The sequence below is a fragment of the Phoenix dactylifera genome, chromosome 7 (genome assembly GCF_051530095.1).
Source record: "Phoenix dactylifera cultivar Ajwa chromosome 7, Ajwa_hap1_PhDact_Kaust_v1.1, whole genome shotgun sequence".
NCBI classification, from domain to species: domain Eukaryota; kingdom Viridiplantae; phylum Streptophyta; class Magnoliopsida; order Arecales; family Arecaceae; genus Phoenix; species Phoenix dactylifera.
The window spans coordinates 30,561,016-30,577,075 of record NC_143196.1 but is presented as its reverse complement, the minus strand read 5'-3'; the positions used below and the strand labels follow the sequence as shown (position 1 = coordinate 30,577,075).

Below are 16,060 nucleotides of genomic sequence, written 5' to 3'. Positions count from 1 at the left end.
ACCCAATCAAGTACTTGGCAATCTCTTGATCCATACCCATATACAAATCGATATCGGTAATCCAGTCGAAACTTTTAGACTCATAGCTTAATCTATTTTTGAGACTCAAATTATACCCGATCTCATTTAACATGCTTAACTAGATTACAAGTTTTAGTTGTATTTCAACCTAATTCAAACAGCTGGTATTTAGTTTTTTGATTTTTTGGGAGAGAAAGGGAGGAAGATCCTCTATATTATAATTACTTAGGACCCAATACTTGAGATCCACCCTCCAAGATTTAGACTTAAAACTTTAATAATAAAACAAAAAAGGTACGAACATTGGAACAACTTTATATCATTACTCAAAAAATTCTTAGTTCGACCTACTTGAGTCCGCTCAAAATTCTGAACCATATGTATTTGTTTTATTTATTTTATTTATTTTTGTTTTAAGGTTTGCTTGTGGCGAAAAACATTCGACCCATGCTTGGAAAAACCCCGAACAAAATTAATACGGAAAGGTTTGGTTCGGGCTGGTTTCAGGTCGGGCGAATTCTTGCTAACCTTCGATCTCGGTTATCGGGTTAGCCATCTTAACCAACATCAACGGTCAAGATCACGTCTTGATGTGGTACGAACCACCGTTCATCTCGTTCTTGCTCCTTCATAAAGGAAGCCGCTGGATCTCCCCGTCGCACGGCAATCCTCTTCTCAAACCCCAGCCAAAGAAACCTCCGAGGAAAAAAATTAATCCGAATCCCATCTCCCCAAGCTCCAAAGCCCCCAGATTTCTTTTCCCTCGGAAATCATAACCCTAGAATTTCATCGACAGAGAACAAGAGTTCTTCTCCTCCCGCCCTTGGCTCGCTTTTTTCATCGCAGCCGAAGGAGGAGGTGGGGTTTCGGAAAGTTTTTTTTTTCCAAGCCCTAACCCTAAATCTTACGCCGTTATCTTGTTTTCTCTCCTTCGTCCGTCATAGCCGCGGAAGGTGATCCAGGTATCGGGAGCTAGGGGGAGATGTCTTCGTCCTCGGGGCAGCCGCAGTTCCGGTACACGCAGACGCCGTCCAAGGTGCTCCACCTCCGCAACCTGCCGTGGGAGTGCACGGAGGAGGAGCTCGTCGAGCTCTGCAACCCCTTCGGCAAGATCATCAACACCAAAAGCAACGTCGGTGCCAACCGAAACCAGGCTTTTGTCGAGTTTGTAAGTATTTCCTCAAAAAAAGAAAAGATATGCTTCTTTTTTATGAGCTATCCATGCAAAGATCCAATTGGATTTGTATCGTGAATTCTTCTTTAGGTTGTACATTTTATCTGATGTCTCTGATTGTATCGGGGTATCAGGGATTTGCATGATGGCCATAGTTTTTGTCTGTAGCCTTTGATGACATAACATCGGTAAGCCCATTGGATGGGATCAGCGAAACATGAAAATCAAGAATCGGTGTTTTTCGTGAGGGTGGATATTTCAGGAATGAAGTCAATTAGCTTTAGATATAAATTCCATGTTTTATTGGTATTGCTGTAGGCAATGGTGTGATGATTGATAAATATAAATGTGCTGCTTTATGATAGTCTAGTGGAAGATTAGGTGGTCGTCTTGTATTTATTGGCTTTGAGAGAGAGAGAGAGAGAGAGAGAGAGAGAGAGAGAGAGAGAGAGAATCATTGTACTTACATTTTTTTGCTTGCTAAGCTGCCAAGAAGGTTTACTTTTTTGTAGGGCTGCAGACAAATCAAGTTGCTGGGGCTAGGCCTGATAATAGGCTCATTGGAGCTCAGTTCAGCTAGAAAATGAATGGAGCTCAAACATTTTTTAAAGATAGGTTCATAGCCAAGTTGAACTTGAACACATTAGGCTAGCAAAGTGAACAGGGGCTCTGCCTCAATAATAATAATAAAAAGCTTGTTTAATCTTTGGTTCAAATGTTAAATGAACCGAGCTTGAGCAAGGGTCATCAAGCTTGGCTTGACGCTGATTACCCTTTTATATAGCAAGCCAAACATGAGCAACCTACTACTTGACTCAGCTCAGCTTGTTTGAGTCCTACTCTTTTGCATTAATCGATCTTAATTTTTCAATATTTCTGAGGTTACATTTAGAAGAAAAGAGAGGAGCATCAAGCAAAAAGGTTTGAGCAAGGTACTGAGAGTTGGATAGAGATCAGAACTAAAGAAAGTTTTATATGCTAATGTGGTTCAAATAGAGGGTCGCTACTTTGCCTCCTTGGTTAATCATGAGACTGCAAAAAAGTGTGTCTGGCCTTTCTCCCAAGTTTTGGCTATCGAGAGAGTTAATCTATACTTGTTTTTAGAAAAAATCACTATCGATCTAAATCTTAAAATACCCAATCAAAAAGATGAGGCATAGCCTAACATGGGAAGAGGTGTAGAGTTTGGGTGTTGAAACTAGAAAAATTCTCCTTTTTGCTTTTGCAGAGAAAAAGGAGAGACCTGCTAATTTTGCAGCCAAAAATAGTGGGTTGCTTTAGCAATATTTATATAGATTTGTTTTGGATAGGACAACTACATGTGCAATGCATGACAAAGTTATAAAAAGTGGACTAGATAATGAATATGAAATCTGAAAGTAATACATACATACATACATATATATATATGCGTGCGTGTGTATATACAGAGATAGAGACTTGGCTTCACTTGAGTGGATCTCCACTCCAATCTGGTCAGAGCTGCATTAGGCAATGGAGGTCTCACATTGATGATCCGAGCCATTGGATGCAATCTAATATCTCTAAATTACTTACATACCAAAGATTGTGTGATTTAGAGCCCTCTATAAATAGTCAAAAATTTGGTCAGTCTAAATAAAATTAAATTATGTTTTTTGATCACTTGATGCATAAGTTGAGCTTTAAGTTACATAATTTTTGGTGTGTAAGTAGTTTAGAAGTAGCAGATTACATCCAATGGCTTGGATCATCTATGTGGGATCCTCAATGTGCAATGTAGACCTGATCAGATCTGAGTGAAGATCTACTCCAGTGTAGCTAAGTCCAGCTATATATATATATGTGTATATATATATATGTATATATATATATATGTATAAATATATATATATATGTATATATATATATATATGTATATACATACATATATACATATACACACGCAAACACACCCGCACACGCGCACATGCCCACACGCAAACACACCCACACACGCGCATGCCCACACGCAAACACACCCACACACACCCATGCGCACGCACACACATGCGCGCCCACACATGCACGCGCACGCTCGCGCGTGGGCGCGTGTGCATGCGTGGGTGCACGTGTGCATGCAATGAAGCAGTCATCCATTAACTGTCATGCCACTAGGATGCAATGAAGCAGTCATCTGTTGACTGTCATGCCACTAGGATGCAATTTAGCAGGCATTTGTTATAGACTGGGATTATAAGGAAAAGACTGAAGGAGCGATAATCTGACTAAATGTGGGGTTGTGGTTACAGGTGGGAGGATGCGAGGTGGTCAGTTGGGGCCGGAGAGATGACAATGAAATCAAGATTCCAATTGCTATTAAGGAAGCAAGCTAGATAAATTAGTTAAGGGGGTATCATAGAATGTCTTTGGATAGGTTAAGAAATAAATTCAGGGCAAAAGTGGAGTGGGAGGGTATTTATATGGGGAGAAAGAGAATGAGAAACATGTGATCTGCCCCATGACAATAATAATCTTGTACTTGCAATTCTTTTTCTTCAATATAAGTTCAGAGTATAAGAATCTAACTAGATTAAAGAAGTTCTAGTTTAGGGCTTTGTGTTAAATCTTAGTTTGATTTTCATAGTTTTTGTAAAATCTTTTCTTTTTCATTTAGTTTTATGCATACCTCATTGAAATTATGGAATTTTTTTTGTTTTACTCCAAATGAATTATAAAGCTCAGAGTTGAATGTTTTCATTGGTCATGGGGTGCACGAGTTCTACTCTTTTGCCAAAAAATCTGGATTTAAAAATATTCTTAGATTTGAAAACTGATGTAAGCTGGATTAGGTAAGTTTGGAAGAGAACCTCAAGGTTTTTCAAGTTTATAATATGAACATGCACTGTGGTCATTAATTTTTGTTGTCTTTCTTAGCATCTTGGGGCATGAAGGTGTGATCTATTGATATGTGATAAATGCAGAAGCTCGATAATTGCCTTGTTTATGATAGGCATAAGGTTAACAAAGATAGATATGACTGAGATGCATGACATTCTGCTAATCTGCTTCTTGTCTTGTCTGATAATAATAAATAGATCTTGTGCGTGTTACTAGGTTTACATTTTTATTCATGATTGAGTCATTTATTTTTTTCATTTTCTTAAATATGCTGTTTAATTCCAGTGATTTCAGTCTTTTAGTTTTAACAAGGGTACTATGATTGCTGATGAGACTTGCACAGTGGGCGTGCTTGAGGCTGACTAGATTAGCAGTGCAATACATTGAATATGGAGTATTCTTTCAAGAGAGCATCAGAAGAGGCCCTCGCTGTAGTCAACCGACAAAGAATTTGAATCTAAAATCAGCACTAATAGGTGTAGTGGTGAGCTTTCCAGTTGCTCCAGATCATGTAAACTAGTATGGCCTTTTTTATAGAAGAGCTGCCCAAATTACCAAAAATAATGATTTATTTTTACCATTGATGCAGGTTTTCTGCATTAAGCTGGTTTTAGAGTCTTTCTTTTGTAAAATTTGAGCCATAACTGCTCGATTGTTTATAATTAGGACTAGACCTCAAGATTTTGAGGTTCCCAAAAGCCCATAATCTATGGTTTAGCAATGATTTTTAATATAGTTTTTATTTGTTCCTCTGTAGATCAAGGTTCACAATCTTGTTACTGATACAATGCTGATGTAGTGTCGGTGCAGGGGTTGGTTCGACATACTGAGACACAAGGACCCCCCCCCCCCCCCTCGAGCGCATGTACCGAGTCTTGGTTCAGTGCTGGTATGGCATAGTACACCTGATATGGGGCGGTATACACTAGTATGGTGAATCTTACTATAGATAATTTTGCATTTTGTATTTTGGGAGCTAGTCAAAAATTGACATTTGATGAGGGTTGGATATTCAGAGCTAAATATTTATTAAAGTTTGTGTTGTTAAGTGACCTCCACAAATTAAAAATTTGAACCATTACTAAAGAGGTAGTGATCGATCTCCATTCTCCACCATGGGCAAGGATTAGAGAACCATGTTCTTTGCCTGTGCTTGTTCTAATCACTTGCTGGCTTGGTAAGTTAATGTTATTATATGGTACCATGTTGTGCTAGCCACATGCTAGGGCATATAGTAAAATTAATGGATCTTTGCTGGACCTTGTCAGGCAGCATTGTCAGTCTCAAATAAATATTTGGTCAAAATATGATCTTTTATAAGGTTCAAAAAAGTAATCTTCCAGAAGATTTTCAATTTTTTCCCTAGCATTAGCTTAAAGGAAATGTTTGAGGGAGAAATATGCTTATGTGAGAAACCTTTCACGAGCGTGCTATGCTTATAAGCATGATCATATGCAAGAAATTTGAAATGAAAAGAGTAAAAACTTATATTTTTTGTCAGTTATTGCGTACTAGGATCTAGTTTGATATGACTGGCTTTATTTGAATCGTAGTTCTTAAATGGAAAAATCTAACTCTGTGCACTAAACAGAAACACTGCACGCATAATTCTTTATTTCTAAATTACTTTTGAGGAAATAAGTTGTTACAGACAAATTATTAAATTTACTTGTGCTGCTATAATTTGAAAAATATTATAAAATGTTTAGGTGAGCCCAGATGCTAGGAGGCCTTAAATGCAGGACGAAAGGTAAAAAGGGGGGTGTTCATGTCATCTATCAAATATACAATCATACTGGGAACCCACCTCAGGATACTTCCCTGGATATTCGTAGTTATAATTTTGGTTTTCTTTTTTAATGTATGTTTAGACCTGTATAGTTTATATTTATGCAAACATTTCTTAAACTTTTTATTTCACTTTGCACTAGGCACAAAGCTGACAAAGCGAGGAAATATATTTTCTGTGTTTTCGCTGTCAGATTGTAATTTCATTTTAATTCCTTTCTATATTGGTTGCTGTAACATCATAAATTATTGCTTTTCCTTTTTGTTCTTGTTCATGGTTTTCCTCCTCTTCCTAGCTTGTACCCCTATATCGTTGAGGTTGTTTTGAAGTTTAGCTCTTTATATTGTTATTTATGAAGCCTTTTGCATTCAGATAATGCATAATTCACTATTTTCTATAATTCAACTTTTATTTTGTATTTCTCACTCAAAATCTCATGATCTTCACCTTTATTTACATTTAGTAACTTTTCCCCTCTCTCAGGCAGATCTTAATCAAGCAATTTCGATGGTTTCATATTATGCTTCTTCATCTGAGCCTGCACAAGTTCGTGGTAAAACTGTTTATATCCAGTATTCAAATAGGCAGGAAATTACAAATAATAAGAGCTCTGGAGATGTTGCTGGGAATGTCTTGCTTGTCACTATTGAAGGTGTTGAAGCTGGCGATGTTAGCATAGATGTCATTCATTTGGTAAGTCCTATCTGCCAAGATTCTTCTCTATAAAGGGACCCATTTGGCTATTATGGTCATCATCTTTAAGAAGTGCACTTATGGTTGATTGGACTGTATTAACGAGTAAAATTTGTGGAAATTTGTCAAATATATTTTTTGAAACTGAGATGGTCTTGCTTTATCTTTATGGCTTCTAGTAATGTTCTCTACATGGATCAGCAGGTCCATGTTAACAAGAAGATGTCCTCGTTGTCAACCTACTGCATTGGGAGTGACACAACGTTTCTTGCTATCTCTTTCTTTTGATCAATCCATTTAGAGCTTTTTGAACCTAAACTTGACAGAATGGTACTCTCTAACTGTACTTGATCATAATGCCTCATTGGAGTTTTATGGCAAAGTTGATCTGAATGGACTGTTTTTGTAGTCAAATTTTCAATACCTAGGAATCTAACAGTGCTCATAAATGTTATAATTTTAATTTTTTTTTAATACATGGTGCAGTGGGCTTGCAAGTTTTTTGTGCTTGACAGTAACTTGTCAAACGTTTTTTTGTGATTCTTTTCTTTGCAACTGAAGTACTTAATGTACAGGTTAAATTTCTGGTGGCCAACATGATTTGGCTATATCCCTCTTTAAAGGCATATTCATTGTGGGGATCCATCTTTTTCCTCATTTAATTTTTATTTTGAGGAGGTGTCAAAAATAAATATCTCATGCATCATGTCCATCCTTTTAAATATAGATCACAGTATCTATGATGCTTATGAAGTTTTGATGAATGCGATGCTCTGCCTACAGGTTCCCCTCTGCTATTCAAATGTGATCAATTAATAGTTTTCTGTTTTGGGGAGAGGAGGAAGAAGAGAGAGGGGGGGGGGGGGTTGTTATTTTTGTAAAAATATTTTGTGCAATAATCATATTCCACCTTTATCTCAGGTGTTCTCTGCCTTTGGATTTGTGCACAAAATTGCTACCTTTGAAAAGGCTGCTGGTTTTCAGGTAAAAACATTGCTGTCTGGGGAGACTATTTTTATATGATCTAAAGGCGGTCACTTACATTGATATTTGAACTTTTCGCAGGCATTAATTCAGTACAGTGATGCAGAAACTGCTTCAAATGCAAGAAATGCCTTGGATGGAAGAAGTATTCCAAGGTTCCACTTTATTTTCCATTTAAAATATAAATCTTTGCAAAATTCGATTTTCTTTCTCGAAAAACATACTGATTGAACTTGATATTTCCAGATACTTACTTCCGGAGCATGTTACCTCTTGCCACTTGCGTATCTCATTTTCTGCACACACAGATTTGAATATCAAGTTCCAATCACATCGTAGCAGGTAAATCAGTGCAACCAATCTATCAATGCTTGTCATTTTTCTTTTTGTAATTCTCCTTGTCTCACAAGCATGAAGGTGATGTGTCCCTGCAAGGAACTGTTGCATAACATGTTCTAGGCATTATTACAGAGCATATTTAGCTGGAAACTATAAATGAAACATTTTAGATCTGCTTTGAGAAATATATTAAATTATGTTCAGACAGTTCTGTGCATACAACTATTGCTACAACCTGGTCACTTTCAGATTGCCTTATTGCACAGTTGGGTGTAACTTTTTGAATGTCAACAGCCTTTCGAATATCAGCAGCCCACCTGCTTCCATCCAGATTGTGCATATGGTGCGACTTGTGTTTCCATAATTAAACATGTAATATGATTTTGTAGTTATAAATAATTATAAGGAAAAATTCTGTTTCATGTTGATTGATAAATCACCATTCTCTGTTTAATTACTTGTGTTATATGTGTCTGTGTTTTTCTTGGGACAAAACTTAATTTATGTTCAGACTGTGCGGTGCTTACAAATGCTGCTACAACCTTGTTACTTTGACATTGGCCTTATTGTACAAACAGGCCAAGTCTAGAATATGGACACCCCACCTCCTTCCATCTTGATTTTGCAGTACGGTGCAGCCTCTGTAATTATTAATTATCAGTCAAGTGTTTCAGTAATGTACTCATATACCATTGTACACTTTAACCTTGCTAATTTGGTAATACCTAAGCGCATGGTTACAATGCGAAAGATCTTAAGGATATCTATGCAGTTGCGTCAATTGTGCTACATGAGATTCATGTCAACTGCTACTTGATTGAACTCTATGACATTGGCTCTTTTAGATCTTTATAGATTTCTGACGAGAGTTGTAGCAAATACCTGCCCATTGAGTCATCAAAGAATATTAGTTTTAATGTTAGAAGGCTGGGGCCAATGAGTATTTTTGAGGAATGATTGACAATCTTTAATATGTAGGCTAGAAGCGCCCCCCCCCCCCCCCCCCCCCCCCCAAAAAAAAAAAACACACACACACACACACGAAAAACACAACAACCACACACACAACAAACAAAAAAAGAAATCTCTTTTTGAATGTGAACATATGGCTCATTTAGGCATGTAGACTGAGGGACCTTTAGGCAGCACCCTTCATATACTTGGTGCATGTTATGGCTTTTAATTTCTTTTTCTATGCCCACAGCTTTTGGACTTTCTGATATTGGGAGGCATGACCTATAGAACTTGTATAATACATTTTAAGTAGACAGATGTGATCTACTTACCCTCATCTTCTTACATGATGAAGTCACCTATGCAAATCAGCTTTCATGTAACAAGTCTTTCAAGTTTGATCTCACCAATTACAAGCCTAGCATATATTACTGGTGGGGCCATGATGTGCGGGAAAAAATACGACTTTGGATACATAAAATGTTTTTGTTTATATAAGTTTTCCGGGGGATTTCTAAATGCTAAAGCCTTCCTGTCCTCTTTATATCTTAAACATGTTTCTGAATGGTGGTGGTAAAGTCAAGGAAAACTGAAGGAACAACGGGTATGAAGCATAAAATAGATCTCACTTCTTAAAAGCATGGAAGTCATGTTAGTGATGGAAATTTCACCTTTGGCAAGTTGAATGTATATGGATCTTGTAATTTGCTGCTAATGAAGTGGTGCAGACCATGTTTTTGAGCAATAATAATCCTTTTATGGCCAGATCTATTTTTTTTTCTTTTATATAAATGATGCTTCTGGAGTTTCAAATGATGATGCTGGTTGTGATGCTATGTGCTTGTAAATACCAGAGGAGACCTGTTGTGCGGAAGGAATTGGGTTTTGTGTCGAAGGATCAGGAAGAATGGAAGATTTCGGAGATGGATGTTGCAATAGCATCTCAATAATCTTACATTTACTGATGCCTTGGCCTCGAAGGGAACAATGAAAAAGAAGGGATTTTAAATGAACCACCTGTATAAAAGTTATATCACTATTTTATGTTGCATATGGTGATTATATTGGCTTATAATGCACTATACTGTTACACATCCTCTGCCTTCTTTTTTACATTAACATTTTACTTTCTTAACTGTTCTATTTTCTGCATTTGCATGTGTTTAGTTTTGTTTCAAACTAGCACTGCCATTTAAATTGTTAGCTGGTTAGATTGTCCTAAGTTTTTGGCTGATTGTGCAGGGATTACACAAACCCTTATCTTCCTGTAAACCCCTCAGCGATTGAGGGAACTTTACAGGTGACTTCTATATATTAGAATGATTTCGCCACATTTTCCTTTGTTTAATTTTTGTGGTCTACTCATGAGTAGTTATTTGCAGCCTACATTGGGTCCAGATGGAAGGAAAAAGGAGCCTGAGAGTAATGTACTTTTAGCTTCTATTGAGAATATGCAATATGCAGTGACGGTTGATGTTCTTCATAAGGTAAGATGTTTAATATATTTTTTAAATATGAATTTTCAGTTCTATATCGAAGTACAGACAAATAATAAATTTGACACTTCTTTTTCAGGTGTTCTCGACATTTGGTACCGTGCAGAAAATTGCAATTTTTGAGAAGAATGGTGGAATGCAGGCTTTAATTCAATATCCTGGTAGGGATGTTATTTGCATAGTATTTAATATATCTGGTATCAATTTCATACAATAATTGCAGATACTAGGCTTCTGTAGGACGAGAAGCATGTTCCTTATGATAGTTTTTTTTTTTTTTTTTGAGGTTTCTACTTGATAATTAAACTGATATTAAGCACATGCTGTAGTAAGGTATGAGCTAATAACTGTGTGTGGTTGTAATTGGACATGCATGTGCTCATGCTCATGCTTGCAGGAAGGCATGCACGCATGCATGATAACAGATGATTCTGATATGCTGATATACTTGTATGGGTAAATTTTGTTGAGTCATGCTTCTGTTGGTCTGTTTTTTCAAGCCATGGTAAGACATGTAATGTTTGCATGATATTCCTTTGTCTATTTGTTTGGTCTAAAACTCTTTATGTTTGTTTAGAGTCTGAATAACATCTTATTAGCCTTTCTCAGAAGTTTTTCACCGTTAAATTTTAACTGTTCTCTTTTGGGAAAAAAAAGCGGCATTTGGGTTGTGTGATTGGTTTATTTGCCCCAGGATGTTACACATTCTTTAAAATCTTGCTATCTGTGACAAATTTCTCTTTCTTTAAGTTTCCAAGAAATGAGGGGCTGATATGTGCTTACTTGTTAAAGCATGCTGCCATTCTGGGTTTCGAGAAATCCATGACATAGAAACATTTGTTTGCTACGGATAACAAGGTGAAGAATGGAAAGGGATTTTACTTTAGCCAAAATTTTGAAAAAAAAGAAGGGTTGTTAATGCAGGACAACCCTTCGGAACCTGATATGCAATGTCACACACTTTCAATGAAATCCAAGCTTTTATAATGATGTGAAACTGATTCCAATATGATAGTTAATTTAGTGATCTGGAAGTTAAATTCAGGGACTCCTATTCCCAGTACATAAACTAGAAGTTAATTTAGATGCAAAGAGGATTTATGAAAGTCATGCCATGTATACAGGTTGCTGAAAATAAACATCAGATGATGGTTAGTAGACAACTAAACACAGTCCATGAACAAATATAATGTAAATTTTCATTAATTACAGTAATTTATGATGATTGTTGTCCATTCTTTCAGCGTGAGCTGATAACAACTATCGCAATGGTCCAAGCTTGTTCCTGTTCCTTGCTGTTGGAGCATGTATGGCTGCCCTGCAGCTGAATGCTTCCCTTGTGTTGAGGGTGTTGCTTACAACAAGGACTTTCAGGAACTAATTTAGGGTTAATATGAATAAGAATCTCAAAGATTAATTTCAAAGTTATCAGAACAAAGCAGATCAGAAAATTGCGTAGCTTAATGCAATCAAAAGGATCACAAGGTGATAAATTTGCATCACCATTTGGTTGCACTTCTGGAGGTTCAGCGGAGGAATAAAGGAACTTTTAAGGCTTCAAGAAAGGAACAAGGAGGTCCTTTGGAACAGCAGACCTGGCCAGACCCTGTAGAGACTGGTTCCAGCCAGGCAGGTACTCCAATAAAGCCTGTTTTCGATGGATGAGGCTGCTGAAAACAAGGACAACTGAAAACAATAACAAGAATGCAATGAAAAGCTACATGAAGAAAGCTATGGTCTCCGATCTCACATTGGTGGCTGGGGACTAACTCCCAGGGCTTCACACCTGCATCCACGTTTCACACACAACTACACTCAAACACACAACTACACACGGAAAAGAACATAGCTTCATTGAGAGGAAAGTATGCACATGATATAAAATGGAAATAGGGGAACAAGCCAACCCATATGAAGGGCTATTCCTTTTCTAATGCTCAAATTTCCCTTGTGCTTCTTAAGCATGCTGACTAAATTATTCACAACTTATTTCACACTAAAACTAAAAGAAGGGACTAAACAGAAAAATAAACTAAAACATGTAGTGAAGACTCAGTAACTTCATTGGGACTCCAAAGTTGTGCTCCGTTGAGGTTTGTTGATGCATCTGACATGCTATAAGGACACCGTCCAGATGGTCCGGTGATGTTTAGTGATGCATCTGACATGCTATAAGGACTCCATCCAAAGGTTTGGAGGTCTCCTCAAGTGCCTAATATAAGCTTGAAATCCTTTGCGATTTCCATAAGATGATAAAGTGTATTTATGTATGTGTAACTATGCATAACGACATTTCTTTTTTTTTTGGTGAAACGATCAAAACCAATTCAGAATTGGCCATTATAGTGGAAATGTACCATGCTTGTTCACATGCTTAAGAGACGCTATGCCAAATGTTCTAAGAATGTATCTGCTATTACTCGAGGGCTTTGTCCTCCATCTGTACAAGCATTTTGGAATCCTTGGTACCTGGTCTCATCTTTTGATCCGTCTCTTTCTGGACCCTCCTACACAAACAAGATCATGCGAAGTCCCTCCAGATTTTCACATACATATTAATTGATTCTACCATTTTATCCTTCTGGAACTCCTATGCTTTTACTAAATTCTTACTTTGAAGCCAAATCTTATCATCACATGCCAGAATCTGAATTCTGTTTTCACATTTATGCATTGGACTGATCAGATGGTGGTGGCGTCAAGATTAAATAAGCCATTACATCTGTTTAGCTGTTCAGATGTTCATATAAATAGTTAACGTGGTCATTAGTTCAACTAATCATTTAAAGGGTGTACTGATACTAGACCAGGGAAAAAATGTTGGGGGATTGAAGAGGTGGTTTGTACGATGATCAATGAATTGGAGTTTTTAATCTATAACTGCTAAATTTTGACTACTTTCGAATAAACTGAGTATATTCTATGATTTTTTGTGTTTTAGTCTTTTATTTCCATTAATGCATTCATATTGTTCAAATTTGTATCCACATAGTTATGTGTTTTTATTTTCTTTTTTGTGCTGAGATTCTAAATGTCACGCTGAAAGCATCATGGCAATTGCCTCAGCTTGAAAGTTCTTTCTCCATAAAATGGCCAACCCCTGTGATCAGACATGTGAATTGGCGCCCTCCTATTTTAAACAATTTTTTTATAATGAAAAATCTTAACTGTTTAGTATTTCATTATGGTGAGAAGAGTCATGTGTGCTTATTCTTCCAAGTAAATGGTACGCTTATGATTCTGAGTCTCTGTCCTTTCAGATGTAGCAACCGCAGCAGTTGCCAAAGAGTCTTTGGAGGGACACTGCATCTATGAGGGTGGTTATTGTAAGCTTCATCTGTCATACTCTCGTCATACTGATCTCAATGTAAAGGTATAAATATGATTTTTTGGGTTACATAAAGTAGTAAGAACTGTTAAAACAAGCTAAAAAGTGGTTTTAGAGGAAGAAACCTCTGGTAGGCATCAGGAAAAAGAAAACGGTTGGGTTCTTGATGTCCATTTGTTGACTGTCCATCTGCGTATGTTTCTTGACACCTTATTTTATTTATATATTGCTCTTCTTGTGGTTGATCATACACCATTGTGTTTTCAGGCACATAATGATAGAAGCAGAGACTACACGATTCCAGACACAGGTATGCTTACGATACCTCAAGCTCCCGGTTTGCCAACTGCTGCTGCTGGTTGGCAGGCTAATCCCCAGTCTGCATCTATGTATGCGGGTAACGAGTATGCGGTTGGTGCACAAGCACCAGGTCCCAATAGGCAAATGCCAACTTGGGATCCTAGCATGCGGGGAGGGGCCTATGTCGCAGCTCCAAGCACATATCCGGGTCAAACATTTGCACCGCCCCCTGTTTCCCATTACCCTGCCTCGGCAGCCATCTCTAGTGCTCCTGCTGAATCACTTCAAGCTTCACAACCAATGGCTCAGTATGGTATGCTGCCAAATGCACGGCCACCTACTTCTGCATCAGCTGGGCAGCCTCTGTATTACCCTTCGTAAGCTGCATCTCCTCTGACTTCTTTTTGCTTCCTTCGCATCTGTTGTTGCAAGTATTCAATGAGTATATTCTATCAACGATCTGATGGTACTTTGTAATGACCCTTTTCTCTGTATGTTGATGGTGTTGAACGGAGATGCTTTGTGTAGCCTGGAAACAAATTGCCCTTATTAGATGTTGCCTTATCCCAATTTATCCTATCTTCTTTTCTTGGAAAATGTGGTGGAGTCTTTCATTGTTGGCATGGGATAGCGAGTTACAGATTGCATTATCAAGTGTTTATTCTGGCCTTACAAGGGTTGGAACTAGGCTTTATAATGATCATATTTGAATAAATTCGTGATTTGGAAGCATTGACATTCATATTTGTCCAATCTCTTCATTATGTTCTGCAGTCTAAACGCCATTTGAAGGTGGAAACGCTGTAAGTTTTTCCATCCTGGAATGCTTGAAGCAATTTTTTCTCTATGTTAGCTAGCATGACCACGAAATTTTGCAACAAAGAAAAAGGGGAAAGATGAATGTCTCTAGATTCATGGCTACCTCTTGGGACGTAGGAATCTCTGATGACGACGAAACAGCAGGTCTCCAACAAATGCCCGGGACATTGCTGAGAGACGCGTTCAACCAATCAATGGAGCCATACCCTACAGGTTTCGTGGAACTCGTTTGCACTCCCTATTTATTGACTTAAATCTCCATTGTGAGCTGTAAACTGCCTCAGAGACATCAGGAAGAGACCCGGAATGGAGGAAGACAGCCGTAACGGGTCCTTATGCCGTCCCTTTGATTTGAATCTCGAAGATTATGTGGGTTGTCTAATCCAATCGTAGCCTTTTTTTTTTGGTAAATATCCAATCGGAGCCTTGCATATGTGGTGACTGCACTAAAAAGTGTTATATCGGAATCCGCTGCTGGGCCTGGGAGGCAGATTTTCGCCGGCGATTTTAGTCGTCGAGGGTCCCGAGGAAATCTTGCATATTGTTGACGTGCTCACCGCTGGAGTTTCCTAGCTGCCGAGTGTGTAGTGTGACGTTTGGAAATGATTTGGCGTGAGGCAAAGATTTGGAATTTGGAAAAAATGTGGAATTTTTTAACGAAAAGATGGAAAGACCATGGATTACCCAAGGTCGGGGGAAAACAAAACTTGTGGATATGAATTTATTGAAATACTTCTTGAAAAGAAATAAGACGTAACTAAGAATAATAAACAATAGCTAAAATATCATTGCTATTTTGAAATCTAAGCACAAAGTTAATAATCAGTTTGAATAAGTTTTGATAAGTTCACTTACTAAGAGTAATTTGGGAAGCCATTTTTCCAAAGTGAAAAAATGTATCTACTGCGATTTGAGGCTTTTTTCGAGAGAATAGTATTACTGCTGGATGGGGACAGTCGTCAAATGGAGAGGCATCTTTTGTCATCAAAGATCAGTCAAGACTTTGAACCAAAAAAAAAAAAAAGATTAGTCAAAACCGAGTGCTTCAGTCATCTTCGCCTTCTTCTCACCGTTTTCATCTGAGTGATCTGTTGTACAATTTTTTGTTGGATTTTTTTTTGATGGAAATCCGTTTGATGGTTTTATTTCACCTGAAGTAACTTTTTTTTGTTTTTCTTTTATAATAGAATACAATCTGGTCGGCTGCCTATCCAACCGAAATTGGCCGGTTCTCAAACATAACACTTCGTCGCTGGTTACCGGTATGCAGCCAAAAAATCACTGGTTACTAGTAAATAGTGGTT

General features: G+C 37.6%; 1 protein-coding gene across 8 annotated transcripts; it reads left to right on the top strand.

Annotated features, from left to right (window-relative positions):
* The first annotated feature begins 618 nt into the window (after positions 1-618).
* LOC103702907 (polypyrimidine tract-binding protein homolog 1-like) lies at positions 619-14,679 on the top strand. 8 transcript variants are annotated; one of them, XM_089924430.1, is made up of 14 exons: positions 654-879; positions 966-1,189; positions 4,398-4,538; positions 4,854-4,943; positions 6,327-6,536; positions 7,458-7,520; positions 7,602-7,675; positions 7,767-7,862; positions 10,056-10,113; positions 10,196-10,300; positions 10,389-10,470; positions 13,570-13,682; positions 13,905-14,314; positions 14,466-14,679. In XM_089924430.1, exons 2-14 carry the CDS (start codon positions 1,004-1,006, stop codon positions 14,488-14,490), a joined length of 1,653 nt encoding a protein of 550 aa, XP_089780556.1. In that variant the 5' UTR covers positions 654-879; positions 966-1,003; the 3' UTR covers positions 14,491-14,679. The 8 variants fall into 8 exon arrangements, with proteins under 8 accessions (XP_088557742.2, XP_088557744.2, XP_026658822.4 ...); XM_089924431.1 differs by having other exon boundaries at positions 654-1,189; positions 14,453-14,679; XM_088701617.2 differs by lacking the exons at positions 4,398-4,538; positions 4,854-4,943.
* Positions 14,680-16,060: the final 1,381 nt, after the last annotated feature.